The 24,399-nt window shown below is 35.7% G+C and overlaps 2 protein-coding genes across 2 annotated transcripts in view; one reads left to right on the forward strand and one right to left on the reverse strand.

The window, feature by feature from the left end:
* The window catches only part of LOC144441900 (UDP-glucuronic acid decarboxylase 1-like), a 21,997-nt gene extending 18,995 nt beyond the window's left edge, over positions 1–3,002 (reverse strand). The window contains exon 1 of the mRNA XM_078131153.1: positions 2,840–3,002. Within this exon, the coding sequence (XP_077987279.1) occupies positions 2,840–2,927 (88 nt within the window). The 5' untranslated portion in view covers positions 2,928–3,002. The remainder of the gene's footprint in view (positions 1–2,839) is intronic.
* Positions 3,003–3,388: 386 nt separating this feature from the next.
* Positions 3,389–21,219, forward strand: LOC144442649 (structural maintenance of chromosomes protein 4-like). Its single transcript, XM_078132028.1, has 24 exons — positions 3,389–3,422; positions 4,483–4,595; positions 5,673–5,854; positions 6,273–6,464; positions 7,070–7,246; positions 8,005–8,169; positions 9,060–9,187; positions 9,646–9,786; positions 11,202–11,352; positions 11,940–12,104; positions 12,680–12,858; positions 13,214–13,322; positions 13,884–14,015; positions 14,493–14,654; positions 15,333–15,373; positions 15,525–15,712; positions 16,183–16,415; positions 16,731–16,857; positions 17,216–17,405; positions 17,831–18,018; positions 18,483–18,613; positions 19,298–19,710; positions 20,223–20,406; positions 21,061–21,219. Exons 2-24 carry the CDS (start codon positions 4,529–4,531, stop codon positions 21,217–21,219), a joined length of 3,804 nt encoding a protein of 1,267 aa, XP_077988154.1. The 5' UTR covers positions 3,389–3,422; positions 4,483–4,528.
* Positions 21,220–24,399: the final 3,180 nt, after the last annotated feature.

The raw sequence follows: 24,399 nt of genomic DNA on the forward strand, positions 1-24,399 counted from the left end.
TGTCTGATATACAATATCCTGTTTACTGTGAATGTCTGGTTGCTGTGCTGTGCTGTGTTGTGTTGTGTTGTGCTGTGCTGTGTTGTTTTGTGTCGTGCTGTGCTGTGCTGTGTTGTGTTCTGTTGTGTTATGTTGTGCTGTTTTGTGTTGTGGTGTTGTGTTGTGCTGTGTTGTTGTGTTGTGTTGTGTTGTGTTATGTTGTGCTGTTTTGTGTTGTGTTGTGTTGTGGTGCGTTGTGTTGTGCTGTGCTGACTGCTGTGTTGTGTTGTGTTGTGTTGAGGTATTATTCACCTGAATAAATTATGATCCCTAAAATAACTAAGCCAAAGTTTGTATATTCTGACTGGTCATACTGTATAGTTTTCCAAATTATCATGATACAAGGCCTGTCAAAGTCCTGAATTGGTTTAAAATCCATCACAGACTTCCTGTATCAAAATTATGGTATGATCATGACTAGGAAAATGACAAGAGCAGGACCATATTTCCTAAATGCTTTGTTACTCCGAAGACACTAGTGCAGCTTTTACTACTATGCTCCTTTCATAAAATATTCAAAAAGCATATGGATGCTCTTGTTGCTTTATCAGGCCCTTTGTTACGGCTAAAAATTGTCATGCTGGGTTCTGTTTTTATTTAACAGGCTTTATAAGTGCTGAAGTAAAAATATGGTGTAAATCTGGTAACTGTGTAAACAATACTAACATCATCCACAATAATTTTATTGATGACACACAGACACAGAGTGACACACACACACGTACACACATATTTGTTAATATTCGTACGTACGTACGTAACGTACGTACGTACGTACGTACGTACATACATACATAGTCAGTAAGGCAGAGACATGTAGTCTTTTTCTGTCTGTCTGACCATCTGCATGTCTCTTTGCTGAAGTCTCTATCACTGTCTCTGACTTCACCTTCTCTCTCTCTCTCTCTCTCTCTCTCTCTCTCTCTCTCTCTCTCTCTCTCTCTCTCTCTCTCTCTCTCTCTCTCTCTCTCTCTCTCTCTCTCTCTCTCTCTCTCTCTCTCTCTCTCTCTCTCTCTCTCTCTCTCTCTCTCTCTCTCTCTCTCTCTCTCTCTCTGCCACATATACTGATATATATATTCAAATTCAATATATTAATCTTTTCACTATGTTGCCTTGAAAAAAGTCTTGCTTTTCACCAGGGTAATACTGTATTCAATTGGTTGTCCATATCATTTGTAAGCTTAGGTTTGTATATTTTCATTGCAAGTACACTGTAACCATATTTTTCTTTTCTAGTAGTACATTATGGAAAATTTTATGTCAATTTCTGTAATAATTGTTGATACAGGAAAAATGTTGATTCACAAATGCTGAAAAATGATTATATTATTTGTGATGTCAGCTGACAATGTGGCTGGTTCAGCACTTTCTCATTTATCAAATAAATTCCTACTCAATAAAATATGTAGACAAATTACTTTTCATGTCTAGTCAACCCATAGTCTACACATAATGTGTCTGTAATCTCCCTGATGTGACTTGAATGTTACACAATCTGGGTTGTACAAAGGCTAATAAATAATTTGTCAGGTCTGATCCATTAATAGTAAATCACAGTTACTGCATTTATCCACTGAAGGAATACTAGAATTTCATTTATTCAGTTTTATTATCACAAAGATATAAATTTCAACTCCTGACCAAACATATACCTGCCTGTGTCATATTGCACTGTTTTAGAAGTTTGTTTACTCTTTGTCTGTAACCTATACATGCATCAACATATGTACATAATTATTAATATTTATTTCAAATGATTTACTTTGTTTTATTTCTTTCTTGATTCTCTAGTTGAAGTGAAATAAATGACTACAGTATGTCAAAAATGGCACAAAAATATTATTGCTTATTGTCATTATTTGAATATCAGAAATTCACATTTTATTTTTATTTTTTTTAAATAGATTTTTCATCTGTCATGTTTTGTAGTACCAGTGGGTTAGAATTGGTGATCTGTATCAATCTGAGAATCATTTCAATATGTTCATTTTTTTTTCATGCCACTTAAAATTCAAGAAATACAGTGTTAATTAATCAGCTGACTAATCATAATTAATAATAACAGTACCAAATTATCAGTTACTGAACTGATAATAATTTTTAAAATGGCATAAAAGTTGTTGATATTATATTGATATGATAATCATAATCATAATAATGATATTATAATAGTATATGCCACAAAACGTTCCATACAAATGAATGAAAATACAGTAAAATTATTCGTGAGATTCCATTTCAGTGTTGATAATATTGTAAGCGTACAACATGTTTTGATCATGTAGTTGTATTGTCATTTCACCAGAAGTGTTGGTAATCCAATACAATAGATAGAACAATGAAAACGAAATACATTCATGATTCAAATAAACCAACAGAAACTTTACATAAATTAACATAACGTCCTAAAATCGTCGAAATGCAAGGGTTTTTTTCCAGCAGATACTGTTACGTCGTCGAAATGTAAAATTGTCCAATGGTATACTGATACACTATACCTCTCCAGGTCGACTGTTTGAGCACGGCCTGCCTTCTCAAGTTCTTGTGAGTTCACAGCTGTTACATCACGTATGAGTCATTTGGACTCACACCCGAATGCATGCATGTATTTACACATTTATACCTTAACAGTGATTTCTTTCGTTTCTTTGCATTCTTGATTAATGTAAGGTCAATTATAAAAGTGATGTTATGCCATCAAACTTAATGGCAAACAAGTACAAGTGGATAGCAACAAAAACGGAAGCCCTTCAAACAGCTACGAACGAAAGTTAGCGTCACTTACTAATTTTTTACTTACCTATCAAAACAGCAATAGCTATGATAAAAACAACACCCATTTTGAACTTGCGTCCAGGCATTTTCAGAGCAGTTACATTAATTCTCATAACGACGCTCTACAGCTTGTCAAAAATCGCGCTTATCATTTCGACATGCGTAAACTTTGTTAATATTCTGGTTCATAACTCTCGACGCGGAAGTAAAGGTCAACTAAACACGCATGTGTCATGAACCCGAGTTTTCCTTTAAGGTCTGATAAGTGGCTTTTGTGTCGAATGTTCTGATTGGGTAAAAGAAAGATCCACCCATGAGCACATTTTGACACAAATTGTATTTTCTTGAAAATAGTTTCACTTTTTGGAGGTTCAGATTGTTTCTCACATTTTCAAAATTTATCCTATCGAAAATAATGTAGGTAATGTCCAAAACAAATCGACGAAATCAGTCCAAAAAGTATTTTACACGGGTTAAATGATGTAACCAATCAAAAGAATCAATGAAAAGAACACCCTAGCTTTGAACCAATAACGTTTCAGGGCGCCATTTTCAATCGCCATTAGTGTTTTGAAGTTGAAATCCCAGCTGCTCATCTGTGTTTGCTGGTAAGTAACTCATCAAGTTTCCATCCTTCTTGAGTTTGCCTCACAACTATCAGAAATTTAGATGATTGTTCATTCTATTAGTCTTGCCGCCCGTGATGTTTGACAGTCATGTAAACGTTTGTATGTGGTAGACAATGGAGGGTTCAGACGTTGATTTCCCAGATCATACTGATGTGATGTCACTCAGATGAGTGTACTATGTTTTGATCTGTTTTGTATGAAAGTAGATGAAGTTTTAAATCTTTTAACCCAATTTCGCAGTAATACAGAGTAAGTCGTCCCTTCCTTCTCAAAGGTCTTGAGCAAGCATGACTAGACTTAGAGATGATTTCACCTTGGCCTCCAGACTATCCCGGTCTCCGTGATGAACACTTCACGTTTCCTTCCTTTCGCGAATGAATTTGTCGACTAGGAAATTAAACATTAAAAAGAATTACTAACTTGTTTATTGTAATATTTTTCTATTTCATACTTGTTTATATTTCTACTCGTAGTAGTAGATGATAAAATAGTGTCAAAATCGGAAACAAACTTCGAGTACCTAGTGTTGTCACTGTGATCACAATAAAGTTTATTTTATTTTTAGTTGACAGTGTGTTTCCGATAACGTGACCTCAGAGAATAGGGTAGGTAGGTGGTCGGATTTTATTTTATTGTATCGTTTTAATTGTTTTTATTTTTGAGTAATATTGCTTCGACCAAAAACCAAACGAAATGTCGGTCAGATAGTTTGATAAAATATGTACAGACAGACTGACATCACTGGGGAAAGAAAACAGATGTGAATGAAAGTCAAGAAGACAAAGAATTTCTTATGTTTTTCATGTTTAAAAAGTGTTTAGGGTCAGCAGCTTAAACCAAAGTTATCGGAAACACATTTTTTTATTTGTTGTCCTGGTTTGTCCCTTTTGTTTGTTTGTTTTGTTTGTTTTGTTTGTTTTCTGTGTCCGTAATCTTGCAACAGGTTCCATTGGGAGAACAGTGCTAATGCACTGAAATGGTGTCTGTATATGAAAGTTTAATAAATAAATAAATAAACATTTTGCCTTATCACTTTCAGGATAAACTTTATGGCCTACTGTCTATGATAAAATACACCAGACAACATGGCAAATTTGGATGACTCCGAAACTTGTGTGATGACGCCTGTTGAGAGCAATTCAAATGATAAAGGTATGTCAGTAAAAGTGTCAAGAAAATGAAAGCCAGTCCTAGACTAGACTAGCCTAGTTTCCTATACACGTTATGATCATCTCAACCATTGAGAGGATAGTGATAGTAGAAAATGTCGACAGGCCCAGACTAGTCTAGGAGGAAACATGCAATCATCTAGGAGGAAACATGCTTTTTTTTGCTTCATAGGACCTTTCCTGTTCAAATGCAAGTTTACAGTTTTTCAATGTGGAATCTGAATTACAAATAAAAAATCTTCATACATGTATGTATTGAATTGTACGTAGACTGTAAAAGATAGGTCGATCATAGCACACAATTACCACACATGCCACCTTCAAGAAAATGTGGAATGCTGTCAATAAGTATTAACTCTGATCTACTGTATACATTGTATGTATATAATGTATGGTGCCTACTCTACCCTTAATTACCACATTAATTTGTATGACTTAGGCTGTTCAAGGAACAGTTGATAATTTATCCCTTTATTCAAATTATACATAATAGGCCATTGCAGATTGCAAACAGGAAATTGGGAATACAGCACCCTCGCTCAAATTGGGGGTATCATCGCCCCTTGTATTTTGTAGAAGTGTAAATAAGAGATGATTTCTGTATTGTTCAGACATCGAGGAAAGCAGCAGTGCTCTATGATTAACTGAGTAACCTATACCATGTATACCCCCAAGGTACATACAGACAGGAAGTAGAGCACCACCAAGGCAAATTTTGGAAAGGCCTATGGGGGGGGGGGGGGGGTCACCTTACATTCTAATTAGTATATCTTCAATTTGTGGTGTACTTAACAAGGCAACAGTTTGTACATCTTACATGAAATTTCTGCTCACAGTCAAAACATTTCTTAGCAGTGAATCCTAAATTTTTGCCAACATTTCATCAGCAATGTCAGGGGTATACTGCAATGGAGTATATTCACAAGATATTCTCACATTCTGTAAATGTCATATGGTTAAAATTGAATAAAATAGAGTTTGATAAACTGAATAATTCTAGCTTGCCATATCAATTCTCAACCACAAAGTTGAAAAGTTTCATTGTATTTGATTTATATAGAAAATGTTCAGTCCAATGGCATTGAGAATGGATTAGCAGAGGAGGATGCCATGGTAACAGAATCTACACCATCACCCGATTGTGGTAACGTTGGTAACAAACCAAGACTGATGATAACACATATCGTAAATGAGAACTTCAAATCATATGCTGGTAAACGAACATTAGGACCATTTCATAAGGTTTGTAAGGAAATACTTCCAGAAAAGTATGTTTTCATTTACATGTTGAAGCAAAATCCATACAGATCATGAAACAAAAAGTAGTGTTGCCCTTTATAATGTTGTACATATACATAAAGAGTCTCATCACTTCATTCAGGAGAAACCCAAGAATTATGGAAAGTCACATTTTTCTTAATTAATAAATTGTCCAACATAGACTTGGAAATAGACTGTCGGCCCTCGATATCAGTTTGCGATTATACTAGTGTTGCGCCGGATCGGAGTTTAGATAAAACGTAGGGAAAAAAGGCCTGAGCGACGGTCAACAGTCTAACTTGGAAATGGAAGACCAATTTATTTCATTCTTTTTATTTTTGAGATTGCTCTGACATATTCTATTCATTGACATTTGTGGCATGTTCCTTTTTTTTGGCAGAATTTTACCTCCATAGTTGGTCCAAATGGAAGTGGCAAGTCGAATGTTATCGATGCAATGTTGTTTGTATTTGGTTACCGTGCCAACAAGATTCGTTCAAAGAAAATAGCTGTGTTAATCCATAACTCTGAAAACCACAAGAATATCAACAGCTGCAGTGTTCATGTACATTTCCAGAAAATCATTGATTTGGTAAGTTGACTGAATTACAGCTAAATGTCAATCACATGACTTGGTAAGTTGAAATGTACAAGCAGTGGATAAGACCCAATCTGATTAATATCCGATGTCGATGTTGGCTAATCGTTCATTGCTATTTTACCTTCGTTATTTTGCATGAATTGACCTTCTTGGTACATGTTTACATTTTTTAGCCTGATTGCGTAGAGGAGGCAATCAGGCTAAAAAATGTAAACATGTACCAAGAAGGTCAATTCAGGCAAAATAACGAAGGTAAAATAGCAATGAACGATTAGCCGACATCTACATCGGATATTAATCAGATTGGGATAAGACCCAACAGGGATAAGATGACTTGAGTGTGGGACCACTGCAACACCACAAGCCATGATATTTTTTTTTAGATAACTCAAAACTCCTAGCCAGAAAACAGGACTTGTAATAATGAAAAGCACTCACTGTTCCTATCAGTACGCGTGAGTATTCAGTGCTATGGAGCAAGGTGACGACTTTGGTTTAGATGAAACGTAGCAAAAAAGGCACGAACGACTGTCGACAGTCTATACTTCAAACTGCTATTACTAATATACAGATGTGTGTTTCTGTTTACTTCACAGCCTGGGGATGAGTTTGAGGTTGTCCCTAATAGTCAGTTTGTTGTATCACGTACAGCATATCGTGACAGTACATCAAACTACTATGTCAATGGACGTAAACTACCATTCAAAGAAGTAGCTGCTCTACTCAGACTAGAAGGGATTGACTTGGATCACAACAGATTTCTGATCCTACAGGTAAGTTTTAAAAATAACATATAGACACAACTATACTATGGCATATAGTAGGTACCATAAATGGATGGTAGCGGACCTGGTACTTTAGGGACAAGATCAGTAGTTCAGTGTAGGATAAAAAACTAAATTCTTTTAATTAGGCCTCAGACCCCAACCCCCTCCTAACAAAATTAACCAAAATTGATAATTGTTTCATACAGCACAATTAATTTGAAATCGGTATGTAGTACTATAAATATAAAGCCAATGAAGTGATGGAATATGCTCTTTTATTGACACTTTAATGTATTTTAGTTGACATGCATTTACTTATACAGCAAAATTCTTCCATTTCATATTTTTCATAAATATTTATACTTCGGATACAAAACAGATTCCATTAAAAGTAAAATAGTTTTTGTCGAATGATAACTAAAATATTTTTATTTTTTTTTAAATACAAAAAAAACACCCCTAACTAAAAGAATGATGTTTTTTATCCTATGTTGAACTATTAATCTCACCCCTTAAAGATACAATCAAAGTTTATTCAATTGTGTAAACAGATTATGGTAAACAGTATTCCTCAGAAACTATACAAATAAAACACTGTATCATACTGAAAACTACTCATCAAATAAAACACTGTAGTGTAGGGGTCATCCTGAAAACTATACAAATAAAACACTATGGTTTTACACCCTGTAGACTGAACTATTTGTCTCATACTGTGTTGTTATGAATTCTTTCAATAAAATCCTTCATCTGTTCTTGCTTAGGGTGAAGTTGAACAGATAGCCATGATGAAACCCAAAGCACCTACTGAACATGAAGAAGGCATGCTGGAATACCTTGAGGACATCATCGGAAGTAGTAAATACAAAGAACCCATTGAAGAGCTGGCTAAGCAAGTAGAAGAACTGAATGAACATAGGGGAGAAAAGGTATGTATGCCCTTATTAGAATTGCTTGATTGATGTCTCCCTCTTGTGGTGGGAAGATTTGGGTTATGAGCCTTGCTCTATTGGTAGAGCGCCCTCAGTGATCTGATGTTGTGAGGATTAGGAACGATTTTGATACGTTCACAGCTTGAAACTAGCTGATGCATTAAAATCAGATCTGTTATTGCAAGCAACATTTATAGCCAGTAGTAGTAATACATACAGCAATTATCACACTTGAATAGTTTGGACATGTGCAGTGGTAATCTAGACAACAATGAAAACATATACTTGTAGAAGTATTAAGATGATAGCTATCAATTTATAGCTTATCTCTATGTTTATATTAGCTCCTCCAGACTTTTGTGAATGTTATTCATGTGATGCATGCATTTTTTTAGGAAATATTTTACTTTTTTCATGAAAATGAATAGCTAGTACAATAGCAGAAAAGTAAAACAAACCATTGATTGTGTATATACATACAGCCTTGTAACTGCTCCTTTAATGGTTTTGATTCTTGAAGTTTAAAGTTCATATTTCTAAACTTGAAGTTGAGGTAGATGGTGAAAAAGACTGAAACCTTAAAGGCCCACTTTGAAAAAAAAGGATTTAACATCAAGTGTGAAAAACAGTTGTCTGACAGAGCTGTAGAAAAAGTTGGCCCAGAACACAAGAATAGTCCTATGTAATCCTCCTGGAGGCACTGATAAGATAATACTGATGTGAGAACCTGGGATTGAAACTCTGGCCTTTAACTGATAAGATAACACTAATGTGAGAACTTGGGATTGAAACTCTGGCCTTTAACTGATCAGATAACACTAATGTGAGAACCTGAGATTGAAACTCTGGCCTTTAAATAAACATTTCTGTGTCTTTTTTCATGTCAGTTGAATAGGGTCAAAGTTGTGGAGAAAGAGAAAGATGAACTTGAAGGAACTAAGAATGAAGCTGTGGAATATCTAACCATGGAAAACCATATCACCAAAAAGAAGAATATGGTTTACCAGAAACATGTGTAAGTGAACAACTACTCTAAACATGGACATTTTTTGCTAAGGCCTAGAAAAAAAGTTGTTTGGTTCCAGTTACCGAACCCCACCTAGATTTTCACTGCTACCCTAAACCTTTTTTTACATGTTCAAGATAAAATCGCTAACAAGTCTCATCAGAAATAGTGGACATATAAACTAACATCAACTAAATAAAAAGACAATATAAAACTATTCTTCCAATCTGTAATGGCTGTACATAGGATGGGAAGAAACCAATAACACAGCGACCATTTGGAAAACATATAACTACCTGACCACACAATTTTTTTATTAAGCCTAATGACTTATTTTTTGAATAAATTATTTAAAAGATTTGTGTATACAAATCTAAAAATCATGACCCATCTGTGCAGGAGGAACTTTTTTTTTGCATATGACATTACTCGGGAGTGTTTAACATTGTGTTACTTGACTTCTATAGATACAAGTTCAACAAAGATGTAGCTAAGGTCAGTGAGGAGAAGAAGAAAGCAGAAGAAGATAGTGAAGGAGTAAGAAAACAGATGGATGACATAAAAGAGGCTATCAAAGAGAAGACAAAGGAACAGAAGAAAATAATTAAGTTAGTAACATTGTATGTCTATTAGTATAGGAAAACTGATACACTGTGCTAACTTATGCAATGTATGTCTATAGGAAAACTGATACACTGTGCTAACTTATGCAGTGTATGTCTATAGGAAAACTGATACACTGTGCTAACTTATGCAGTGTATGTCTATAGGAAAACTGATACACTGTGCCAACTTATGCAGTGTATGTCTATAGGAAAACTGATACACTGTGCTAACTTATGCAGTGTATGTCTATAGGAAAACTGATACACTGTGCTAACTTATGCAGTGTATGTCTATAGGAAAACTGTTACACTGTGCCAACTTATGCAGTGTATGTCTATAGGAAAACTGATACACTGTGCTAACTTATGCAGTGTATGTCTATAGGAAAACTGTTACACTGTGCTAACTTATGCAGTGTATGTCTATAGGAAAACTGTTACACTGTGCTAACTTATGCAGTGTATGTCTATAGGAAACCTGTTACACTGTTCTAACTTATGCAGTGTATGTCTATAGGAAACCTGTTACACTGTGCTAACTTATGCAGTGTATGTCTATAGGAAAACTGTTACACTGTGCTAACTTATGCAGTGTATATCTATAGGAAAACTGTTACACTGTGCCAACTTATGCAGTGTATGGCAATAGGAAAACTGTTACACTGTGCCAACTTATGCAGTGTATGGCAATAGGAAAACTGTTACACTGTGCCAACTTATGCAGTGTATGGCAATAGGAAAACTGTTACACTGTTTTAACAATATGAATTTATGTGGTGTTTTCTTAAAACTGCATGGTGTCCATATCTCAAGTATAATACATTTAGTCTGAGATCAGATTGTTGGGTCAAGGAAAAGTTGTTAGTCATCTTTATTCCTGTAAAAGAGGATGTGGTTTACGACGATGGTTTTTATTGATTTCATTTAAATGTTTGCATTAGACATTGCATGGTAAAACTTACCACAACTCAAAGGTATTTCATCCCATATACTGACTAGATAGTTCTCCAGAGTCCAGTAATATTGTATGCTTCATTGTTTTCAATGGAGAATTGCTGATGTCTAGTTGAGCAATTTTTTTTTCAGTCATGACTAAAATCAACCCAGATCAGGTTTCCGTCATCCATCTTGACTAAAATCAACCCAGAACTGGTTTCCGTCAGCCGTCATGACTAAAATCAACCTAGAACAGGTTTCCGTCAGCCGTCTTGACTAAAATCAACCCAGAACCGGTTTCCTTCCTGACTGAAATATGCAAACACAATTTCTTTAGGTTTACAAAAAACCATCATAATGCAATGACAACTTGTATGAAATACCCACAGAAATTTCCCAATACCTGTTCTCCTCCCAATGACTGCTTAGAAGTGTTCTGTTGAAGGTTACATCAGGTTATTACTCACATTTTGTAATTGCAGGGCTAATGAGAAATTACAGAATGAGGTTGAAGAGAAGAAAAACAAGTTTACAGAATTTGAAAAAGAAGATATCAAAACAAGAGAAGGCTTAAAACATGCTAAGTCTAAAGACAAGAAGTTACTGAAAGCTCTACAGAGGGAAAAAGACAGGGTAAGGGGTTATTCTTTAAGTAATGGAATATCTACTTTGCCTTTATTGGATTTCAACTGTGTTTGTGATATTTCACCAAACTGTTAGTTGTGTGAGATTGGCTTTATAGAAATGACTACAAAGGGAATAAGGACTGTGTAAAGATCATTCTTTAAGTAATGGAATATTTCCCGTGCCTTTATTGGGTTACAACTGTGTTTGTGGTCTTTCACCAAATTGTTATAATATAATTTGAGTGAGTTTGGCTTTATAGAAGTGACTACAGAGGGAAACAGAATAGGGTAAAGATCATTCTGTTCAACAGGTTTGTGATATTCCACCAAACTGTTACAATATTACAAGAATGAATATTTATGGACCTGAGGCTGGGTTCATCGTATCAAATGAAAACTTCTACTCACAGAGTCAAAGAAGCTGATCCGTCATGACAAAAGCCCATTGTAGAACACCCCTGCCGATGCAGACAAGATGTCAGTGAAAATTTGGAGTTTGTTTTCAAAAGATGTGTTGATTCTTGAGTTGCATGGATTTTACACTAAAATATATTATCATTTATATCGTCTCTCAATGATGCTTTTCTTTTACAGGTAGAAGAGTTAAAAGCTGTGCCTGGTGACAGTCAGAAAATAATCGAAAAGGCTACAAAAAAGAAAGATGAACTAGAGGCTCAACAGAAGATTGAAGAAGAAAAACTGAATGAAATAATGGCTGGTTTGAAAACAGCCACTCAGGGATTGCAAACAGAAAAAGATGTAAGTAGTCATGTATCTTCAAATGCAAATTAATCTGTGTTGGTAACCTAATGTATTATATTTAGTTTTGTTCCAAATATTATCTTGAAAGCCAACATGTATTGCTTGATGAAGTGTGTAACTTACTATATAAATCTATTACATGCAACAACAACAAATGTTTTTCGTAACTCACTAAAAGATTTGCTTCACCTGATATGAATATACTGCAACCCATGTTGATGTATAATGAAATGTATATATTTTCATAGATATTTAGTTTTGTTTTCACTGCCCTCTTTATATTTTGTCATGTATTAATTATAAATGTTATTTACAGTGTCTAAGGAGACAGACTTGATTAGCAAGTAGCTATTTTCTGGTCTCCTTTTACCTACCTCAAAATTGTATTATTTATTTTGTCTACAAATGTAAATTTAATATGTAGGTAATAAAGAAGATATATAAATTTATAATTTACTATAAAAAAAAAGATTTTCTACATTTATCCAAGCCACTACTTCTCTTTTGTGTTATATTACAGTTTTTCTCATATGCCATATTCTGAGATTTTTTCTCAATTTTTTCACTCCCAGGCAAAAGAAAAAGATTTGATGGAAATTCAAAAATCAGTGAATGAAGCCAAGTCCAAGATGGACGTTGCTAAATCTGAACTTGACTTGTATAAAGGTCAGCAGGATGGATTACTAACACAACTACGTGCTGCTAAAAAGAACTATGAACATGCTGTCACAACGGTCAAGGAAAGGAAAAGGTAGCATCGACATCCTAAATCGATAGTTTTCAAAATTTAGGGTGAATAATATAATGAATTTATAGACCAGCAGGGTGAAATATTCTGTTGTGGGAAATTTTTATGTGGGGAGTGGTCAAACATTATATTGGAGTGATTAAAAGATTAAACAAGTTCACAACTATGAATCTCTCGGTCTATGATAAACCTTAGGTTCTCCCCCTACCTTTATGGTGGTTATTGTCTATGCACAATCTGATTAAAAATAAAATCCTATGTAGTGAATACGGCATGATTTATTTATTTACCTCTATATCCTTCAGTTATTGTTGTTTGTTTATGAGTTTGATTTATTTTCTCTTTGTTTTTCATAAAGTTCTGTGAAAGACTTGGAGAAGAACATTCCTGATGCTGAAAATGAATTGAAAAATATCAAGAATAAACTTGAAAAGGCCATGGAAGCTGATAAGATGGCAGAAGAAGAGGTTAGATTTGAACAAAATATGTTAGAAACCAGGGTTTCTCGTTGGTTCTTACATTAGTGTTATCATATCAGTGGAGCCAAAGGAATACATAGGATTATTCTTTTGTTCTGGACCAACTTTTTTCGTAGCTCTTTGCTAGATAACTATTTTCCTCAGCTAAATTTCAATCGTAATATTAACGAGGACTTTAAAATTGTGCGTCATTCTCCATGCCCAATCCTCTCCTGAGTCCTCACTTTGACATTGATGAATAGAAAAAATTATGTACATGTATATTGAAATAGACCCAACCAAAAACCCCAGACTGCATCTCAGGTTGTCTTTACTGATACAAGCTATATGAACAACAGTGGCAAGTCAACTATTGAGAAATAAGCACAGGTATACACTAAAGCTGTTATTGTGGCATGTCGATAAAGGAATACAAGATAGCAAAGTAGTAATTAAACTCACAGTAGGGCAGTATTTTAATCGGCTGTACATTCAACCTCAAATTACAAAAATTGTAGATTGGATGTACAAATTATCACACCATTGGTTTGTGACATGTTTTTTTATCAGGTGAGAAAGAACCGTGTCAAAGTTGAGGAGGCTAAGAGTTCCATGCAAGCAGCAACCAGCAGAGGAGCTGTACAGGAAGCTATAATGGGATGGAAAAGATCTGGCAAAATACCAGGAATATTTGGAAGACTGGTTAGTATGGTGTATGGAGTTTTACTTGACGTATTAGGCTGAGCTGATAAAGTAGATGCCTGCAAATTCAATGGTATCTATAGGGTTATGTAAACAGTATGACACTTGTTTGGAGAGGTTTGACTTTGAAAGGAGTGTAGAATATCAGTGGTTATTGACATGTGGATGATTGATAGGTGTTCTATAGGCGACAAAGTTCACATAATATTCTGTTACACTCTTACTCGGTGACAAAGTTCACATAATATTCTGTTACACTCTGCTACTAGATGGCAGTGTTCACATGTCGTTCTCTATCACTAGGTGGCAGTCTTCTCAGTCACACCTTGAGACTTAGTGGCCCAAAAATCAATGGACTCGTTGCTCATGCAAAAAGTCCATCAATTTTGGATGTAATTATCATAAATGCGTGAAAAAATGACCATTTCTTGTTTGCAAACTATGTTAAGACTTTGTTGATACCTTGTTCTGTTTCAGGGTGACTTGGGTGCTATTGATGAAAAGTATGATGTTGCCATATCAACAGCATGTGGTGCACTGGATCATATCGTCGTGGATACAATGGATACGGCAACTACATGTGTGGAATATCTGAAGAAGTATAATGTTGGGTCAGCAACATTCATTGGTCTTGATAAGGTAATATAGTAGTTGTGTAGGATTTGTGTTTCTCTCTCACTCTCTCTCTCTCTCTCTCTCTCTCTCTCTCTCCCTCTCTATCTCTCTCTCTATCTCTCTCTCTCTCTCTCTCTCTCTCTATCTCTCTCTCTATCTCTCTCTCCCTCTCTATCTCTCTCTCTATCTCTCTCTCTCTCTCTCTCTCTCTCTCTCTCTCTCTCTCTCTCTATCTCTCTCTCTCTCTCACTCAATGTTGAACTATGATTGAATCAGAATATTGAGTGAGCATTGAAACAATGTCTGAAAACTCCCAATTTTGATGAGATTGATATGTATCTAGCACTATTTGTAAAACTATGGGTTATGTTATATATCAGTGGGTGTTATTAGAGAGAAACCTCCTGATGAATTGACTGATTGTCAATGTCTCTCTCTCTCTCTCTCTCTCTCTCTCTCTCTCTCTCTCTCTCTCTCTCTCTCTCTCTCTCTCTCTCTCTCTCTCTCTCTCTCTCTCTCTCTCTCTCTCTCTCTCTCTCTCTCTCTCTCTCTCTCTCTCTCTCTCTCTCTCTCTCCCTCCCTCCCTCCCTCCCTCCCTCCCTCCCTCCCTTCCCCCCCTCCATCATACTGACTGATATATTCATTAGTTTTCATAGTTTTGGAATTGTCATAATATTGACTGTTCTTGTCATTTATCTTTAGATGAAAAACTTTGAGAAGCAAGCCACTTCCAAGATTAATACGTAAGTTATAATTTTGTTAAATTTTTGGCTCTTTGAACATTATTTATCATTATTTAATTGTTTTCACATCATGTGTCTTAATAGTTAGGAGAATCTTTCTACAACCTACATCCAGCCATAAATCCAACATAAACATCAAATTTTTTTACAGTCCAGAGAATGCACCTCGACTGTTTGACCTGATCAAAGTTCAAGATAAGCAATTATTGAATGCTTTCTACTATGCATTACGTAACACCCTGGTTGCCAGGGATTTGGATCATGCCACAAAGATAGCATTCCATGGATCAAAGAGATGGAGGGTTGTCACATTGTCAGGAGGGCTGATTGACCAATCAGGTTTGTAATTTGTAATTTTACTACAGATGAATTTGCATTTGAAGGTGCATAACAAGGAATGCCTCTGTTTACAACCCATATGTACATATTAACTGAAACTGTACCACAGGGGGCAGTATTACCTAGAAATGTCTCTGTCTACAACCCACAGGTACATAACTGAAACTGTACCACAGAGGGCAGTATTACCTAGAAATGTCACTGTGTACAACCCATAGATACATAACTTAAGTTGTACCATATTACCTAGAAATGTCTCTGTTTACAACCCATAGATACATAACTGAAACTGTACCACAGAGGGCAGTATTGCTTAGAAATGTCAGTCTACAACCCACAGGTACATAACTGAAACTGTACCACAGAGGGCAGTATTACCTAGAAATGTCTGATTTCAACCCACAGGTACATAACTGAAACTGTACCACAGAGGGCAGTATTACCTAGAAATGTCTGTTTTTAACCCACAGGTACAATGAGTGGTGGCGGTAGTAAAGTAGCCAAGGGAAGAATGGGATCAACTGTTGTCAGTGACATCAGGAAGGAAGATGTGGATAAGATGGAGAAACAACTTAACAATGACATGAGACGTGCCCAGGAATGTCATGAGAACAAGATTCAACTTGAAGAAAAAGTGGAGAAACTAGAGAAGAAATTACAAGAAATGAAATACTGCTTTGACAAATACAACATGGATATCAAGGTGAGAACATTTGGGGGACTGTATTTACATCTTTATTTTTTTTTTCTGACTGATTTATGTGTTGTAGAAAAATTAATTTCGTAGCAAATGTAGTTTATATTGAACCTGAACCTTTTTTTACTGCCTTTGACTTATTTTTTAAAGACTCTTTTGTGCCATTAGGCATACAGTAGATAAAATGTTTTTTGAGAACCTCCTAAAGTCGGGCCCTTCCGTCGTACAACCTTGGTCTGCAAAACCCATATATAGATTCTTATCATTTCAAAATCATGAATTTCTAGAATTCTACTTTTGTTTCCTAACTCCATAATCTAGGCTTTGACAGAACAAGAGACTACCTCCCAGGCACAGGTCAAAGAGTTGGAAACTCAGGTTGCTGCCAGTGTACCAGATAAAAAGAAAGTAGCTGAGATGGAGAAAACTGTGGCTCAAAACAAGCAAGGTTAGTGGAAATCACTTGAGTTGTGATAAACTACTGAAAAACTGACTGGCATTAGTTCACCATAAAAAGTACTGAAAAAATGTCATTAATTGACCAACTCCTTGAAAAATAGAACATTGGTTTACCGTGATATAAACTGTTGGAAAATGACTGAAAAGCCTTGAAAATTGACTTGTTTGAAAATTGCAGCCATAATATTGAACTTTTAAACTCTTGAATTTCCATAAACACTACTCTACATGAAATCTGAAATATTGATCTCTTTGTCCACAAATAAAATGACAGCAAACATATTTGCAGGTGATATTTTGAAATTAAAACAATATTTTTAAAAAGATGTATATTTCTTTTCCTGCAGAATATGATAAAGTGGCCAATGCAGCTTCCAAGATAGAGTCTGAAGTACAAAAATTACACAAAAAGATCATGGAGATAGGGGGTTCTAGACTGAACTCACAACAAGCTAAATTAGATAGCATCACAGGTGAAATTGATAAATGTACTGGTCAGATCACCAAAGCTAACGTGGCTGTCAAGACAGCTGATAGGTAAGTGCTTTTCATTGGTCAAATGGTTGGAGCGGCCTGTTTGGAATCTGTGTATTAAAAGTGTGTATTGTTGGTCAAATGATTGGAGTGGTCTGTTTGGAATCTGTAAATTATAGGTTCGAGTCTAGCCACTGCCATTTGCTTCTGAATGACTAATATGCTTAGGAAGATTTGAACCACAATTTTGCACCAGTCAACCCAGCTGTATGATTGGGTAGGATGTAATAATTATAAAACTCTTTAATCACAGTGTCAACTTGTGTTGGTGAAACAAAGAAAAAAGACAACTGTATTACACAATTGTCATTTAACTTTTTATACTTCAAATAGAAGAGTTAATGAATGAAAAAAATATTTTGAAAGCATCTTAAGTTTTCAAGATACAGCAAACTCAAATATAAAGGATAGTTATCATACCTTTGAAGGAACATCAAGAAAGCCGAAGAGAAAGTTGCAACCACTGAAAAGGAGATTGAAGAAAATAAAAACAGCATGCAGACACTTGAAGAACGGTTCAAGTTATTAGAAGAAGATGCTTTAAAAGTGTTGGAGACTTACAAAGAAGCACAAGATAAACTACAGGAAATCAGTCAAATCCTAGAGGATTCTAAAAGTATGTTAAAAGAAATTATAAGATACATGTACTTAACAAATGAAAGTGGAAAGAAGGTACACATCAGGATAAATTCATGTTATCTACCAGTTGGTACGTTAGCTCAGCTGGTTAGAGCACTCTGACTAGTGTTTAGGGGATGTGGGTTCAATTCCTACATGTGTCATTTTTCTTTCCTCATTTATAACAAATTCAGTGGTTAATTCAGTCTTCAAATTGTTCAATTTACATATACTGAAATATCTCATTGACTAACTTGTTCCACCAACCCTCCACCAACGTCTATGCTTGTTCTCTCCAATTAGAGGGAACAATGGATGAAGATGACATATAATACAGGACATTTATAGGCCACTTTGTTTCAAAAATTTTTTATTATTTTTTTTGACTGAACGGCAGCCATGTTTGTAGTAGAAAATCACAACATTGAATGTTACACACCCTTTTATTTATTTTGTTGACAGATGAAGTGACTGACTTACAGGCCAAGCAGAATGAAATGAAGAAAGAGTGCCTAGAAGTACAACATGGTTTGGAGAAGTGGGATAATTTACTGAGAGAAAACCAACAGAGAATTAAACACTGGAAAAAAGAAGTAAGTGTTAATTCACTTCTGCCAAAGTTCAGATCAACGTCAACTCAGTATTTAATATTTATCTACCTACCTTGTTGATACGATACTGGTAATCCAGCCTTCGGTTTACTAAGATAGACACAAACTAAATCTATATTCTTCATGTAGTAGATTAAACAAGTGGGTAATAGCAGTTCCTCTGTTGTGAAATTCTAATCACCCTGTAATCAAGAAAGTGTAAATGTTGGAAGTCCCAAAAGAGTACACTACAAGTCCATGTAACTCTAAATAAACTAGTTTTCAAAGACGCCTCTACGGAGAGTATAATTAAACCAATGTCCATTCAATATCTTATCACTGTTGTATCAACATGTTGCAACAATAGTTTTAGTTTATGTCTATCTTAGTAAACTGAAGGCTCAATTACCAGGGTTATAAATGAATAAGTAGCAGAAAAATGATAGCGTCTCCTGATATGCTTAAAAAAAAAAACATGAAGAAGTATGAACTGTACATATATCTATAAATATTATCAGAGATTTGTTAAGAGGAGAATTTTACCTGAGTTCCCGTGGTATTTTACTAGGGTTCATCCATACCAAAACTATGTTACATAGTATGGAAATCTTTGCACATTTCCCTCCTTGGTTACCGGAGTTACCATACCTAGCAAAAACACTGATTGTGTCTGACATTTGTCAACAGATCAATAGGCTGAGTCTTCATGCTGTAGAAGGTGAGGAAATGAAGGAATTACCTACTTTATCTGACGAGGAAGTACAGAAGATAGAGTTACAGAAAATAGAGTTTGAAATTACGGTCATTGAAGAGGACATGAGGAAAATGAAACCCAACATGGCTGCCATTGAAGAATACAAAAAGAAGGAAGAGTTGTACCTTAAACGTGTCGGTGAGCTTGATGAAATTACAGAACAAAGAGACAACAAACGCAGAGAACATGAAGATCTGAGAAAGGAGAGACTGAATATGTTCATGGCAGGGTTCAGTACGATTACCAACAAGCTGAAGGAAATGTATCAGATGATAACATTGGGAGGTGATGCAGAGTTAGAACTGGTAGACAGTCTAGACCCCTTCTCTGAAGGCATTGTATTCAGGTGTGTATAATACAATGTACTACTGAAATACTATACTGTATTTGTAAGTTTGTCCTCTTTGAAGGCATTGTATTCAGGTATGTATACCAGGGGTGAACAAATCTACTGGTCCTGGGTCCGGGACTAGCGATTTTTTGGGGCAGACCACACAAATTTTACCTTGTTTGGTTCGTCGGACCAGTACCTTACTGTTAATAACTATGTTAAAAAGTTGTCTGAATATACAGATTCATAGGTAAGATTTAATGTTTAACATTAGCGGGACCTGGGACCACTAATTCTTTCAGCAGGACCACTGGATTTTTTAAGGCACTGGTCTGGGGACCACCATTTCACAAAATGATTTGTTCACCCCTGTATACTGCTACTAGAATACTATGGTGTATCTGTAAAAATGTCATCTATGAAGGCACTGTTCAGGTGTGTGTATAGATCTGAGAATATAATGTCCAAATGATGAGTTACGTTCTTTTACACCTACCTACATATTAACCAAGGATTTTTCTTTGCAGTGTACGTCCACCAAAGAAGAGTTGGAAAAATATCTCTAATTTATCTGGTGGAGAAAAGACACTGAGTTCTTTGGCTTTGGTGTTTGCTTTACATCATTATAAACCTACACCATTGTATGTTATGGATGAAATTGATGCTGCACTGGATTTCAAAAATGTCTCAATTGTAGGACACTACATAAAGGTATGTGTACATATTAAATCAGATGATGATGATGATGATGATGATGGTGATGGTGATGGTGGTGGTGGTCGTGGTGGTGGTGGTGGTGGTGGTGGTGGTGGTGATGATGATGATGATGATGATGATGATGATGATGATGATGATGATGATGATAATAAACTTCATTCGTCCAAATAAATTCGGAAATTTGTCGAATGGTCACCACAAGAGCAGTGCCCTAGTGTTGAAAAAGCAGGATGAAACCTGAGAACCCGGGGAAAACCTGTGTTGTTCAGCAGGGTCAAACTGAGCATCACCCTTCTTACATGCAGACCTGGTTAAATTTTAAATCAATCCCAGCTGACACCTGGCGGGTTCAAACCCAAACTGCAGAGGTAGGAGGCGCACAAGCTAACAGCTGGGCCACTGACAACCCAATGTTGTTCTTCATTCAGCCAAGGAAATACAAGTATATATATATATATATTTATTCCTCTTAAAGGCCCCAGCCCAAATCACACATTTACAACAAAACAAGCAAAAAAATATAATGGGTTACAGCAATACAAGGAAATAGAGGAATTGAATATCATTTCTTGTGATCACAAAATAATGTAAATGTGATTTTTTTCTAAAAACCTTAATTTTATTTGTATATTTTTTTTTTCATTGCAGGAAAGAACCAAGAATGCCCAGTTTATCATTATCTCACTGCGTAACAATATGTTTGAGTTAGCAGATAGACTGGTTGGGATCTATAAAACAGATAACTGTACCAAGAGTGCCACTATCAATCCCAAAGTCATGTCTCATGGTGTAGTTTCACAAAGTTAGGTACACCTGTCGTCAAATGTCTCAGAAATAAACTATTTAAGTGCTACCTACCCTGCCCTGCCCCGCCCCCTCCCTGCCCTGCCCCGCCCCGCCCCCCTCCCTGCCCTGCCCCGCCCACTCTGGTCATGTTGTTTTCCCGAGATATGCAATTCTTGCATGGTGTATGTATGGGAAATAAATTGACTGAAGATATCTCACAAAGCGATCTTTTGAAATATGCTCTGTCTTGAGAAAATGAGCTGGGCATGTCTTTCAGTATTCCTCAGTAACTCACTAACATGATGTGTGTCATGTGTATCAGAGTTGATACACAGATCACAGTGTCAAAGATTTCAAATAGCCTTTTAATATTATAAAATAAACATTTATATATGTTACAATTCTATCAAAAGGCACCTGACTTCAGGGACAATCGTTACAGTGATTTACTACCAAACTCTTAACCTTGAGTGGGGGACTCAAGAATCTCACAATGAAGTAAGCCCCCCCCCCCCCCCCCATATATCTGGTTCTGGTCAGGGTAAACTTTCTAAAAAAGGATCGACGCGGGGTTATTCAGGGCACGCATGCGCTGACCAGAACCAGATATTATTTTTTTTGGTTTAACCACCCAAATCTTGGTTTGAAGTCATCACTTTAATGACCTCTGGGTGACCCAGGATGTTTACATCTAAGCTAATGTTCCTAGAAGTATACAAAAAAATAATTCCATCTAAATTATAAATATCTAACTCTCCTTTGAGGCCAATAAAAAGATATGATTTGTTTTTTTAGAAGAGGTTAGGTACACAGCTGTTGGATGACATGTTTACAATTTGATGAAAACAATCAAAGATGGCACCTGACAGAATACTCCAGTGTCACATGGAGTCATGAAAATTTGACATTCAAAGTAAATACTACCGGTTTACAAAACAAAACAAATTATACTTGATGAGCAATGGTACTACAAACACTTTTTCTCCATTCTCCATATTTTCAGAATTCAATGATTTTCAAATACACTGCCAACTTTAAATCTGTAAAGTACCATATATTCAGTTTTTTGTTGCATTAAGTTTCCAAGTATCGTAGTGTGTTAGTTGAATTATAGAACCCACTATAGAGATCATGAATATCTTAAAAGAGAAATTGTTTTTATACCAAAATATAAAAATTGTTTGATACATATAAAGATTTTCTCTTAACCATTGTGTGTTTTCAACTGAATTGTTTTATTGTCTTTCAAAATAATTACTACATAACAGAACAAATGATTCCTTTTTTTCCCCTTCAAGGGAAATGTAGATGTATATAGAATTAAATTTGACTACTTTCTTAAGTTATTGGAATTCTTTGTCTATCAACTTTTTGTACACTGTACTCTTCCTACATATAAGCTGCCAACCTTTGAGTGACAATAAAATATTCAATTTTTCATGTAAATCAACTTGTATTGATTGTATTTTTGTGTTATTATTCTGATTGCATTATTGCATCACTGTAAATGTGTAGATTATCACTAATTTCAGTGTCTCAACAGATGACTGGTAACATGGGTAACCATGTGTGCTCACTTGTGGGTACAGTACAGGGACCGATATTCATGACCCACAGTAACACAGTTAGTTTACTTGTATGTACAGTACAGGGACCGATATTCTGACCAACAGTAACACAGTTACTTTACTTGTCAAGTCAATCTGAGTAAAATCTGATGTAGATGTCGGCTAATCCGTTCATTGCTATTTTACCTTCGTTATTTTGCCTGAATTGACCTTCGTGGTACATGTTTACGTTTTTATCCTGATCACCTAGTTGTTTACTTGTGTGTACAGTACAGGGACTGATATTCATGACACACAGTAACACAGTTAGTTTACTTGTGTGTACAGTACAGGGACCGATATTCATGACCAACAGTAACACAGTTAGTTTACTTGTGTGTACAGTACAGGGACTGATATTCATGACACACAGTAACACAGTTAGTTTACTTGTGTGTACAGTACAGGCATTGATATTCATGACACACAGTAACACAGTTAGTTTACTTGTGTGTACAGTACAGGGACTGATATTCATGACACACAGTAACACAGTTAGTTTACTTGTGTGTACAGTACAGGCATTGATATTCATGACACACAGTAACACAGTTAGTTTACTTGTGTGTACAGTACAGGGACTGATATTCATGACACAGTAACACAGTTAGTTTACTTGTGTGTACAGTACAGGGACTGATATTCATGACACACAGTAACACAGTTAGTTTACTTGTGTGTACAGTACAGGGACTGATATTCATGACCAACAGTAACACAGTTAGTTTACTTGTGTGTACAGTACAGGGACTGATATTCATGACACAGTAACACAGTTAGTTTACTTGTGTGTACAGTACAGGGACTGATATTCATGACACAGTAACACAGTTAGTTTACTTGTGTGTACAGTACAGGGACTGATATTCATGACACACAGTAACACAGTTAGTTTACTTGTGTGTACAGTACAGGGACTGATATTCATGACCAACAGTAACACAGTTAGTTTACTTGTGTGTACAGTACAGGGACTGATATTCATGACACAGTAACACAGTTAGTTTACTTGTGTGTACAGTACAGGGACTGATATTCATGACACACAGTAACACAGTTAGTTTACTTGTGTGTACAGTACAGGGACTGATATTCATGACACAGTAACACAGTTAGTTTACTTGTGTGTACAGTACAGGGACTGATATTCATGACACACAGTAACACAGTTAGTTTACTTGTGTGTACAGTACAGGGACTGATATTCATGACCAACAGTAACACAGTTAGTTTACTTGTGTGTACAGTACAGGGACTGATATTCATGACACAGTAACACAGTTAGTTTACTTGTGTGTACAGTACAGGGACTGATATTCATGACACACAGTAACACAGTTAGTTTACTTGTGTGTACAGTACAGGGACTGATATTCATGACACACAGTAACACAGTTAGTTTACTTGTGTGTACAGTACAGGCATTGATATTCATGACCAACAGTAACAGTTAGTTTACTTGTGTGTACAGTACAGGCATTGATATTCATGACACACAGTAACAGTTAGTTTACTTACTTACGAGTGTGTATTTATTCAAAGATCCTGATGCCATCCATACAGTACGTCATCGAATGATTTATTCAGATACTGT

This window comes from Glandiceps talaboti, chromosome 11 (assembly GCF_964340395.1).
Source record: "Glandiceps talaboti chromosome 11, keGlaTala1.1, whole genome shotgun sequence".
NCBI lineage: Eukaryota > Metazoa > Hemichordata > Enteropneusta > Spengelidae > Glandiceps > Glandiceps talaboti.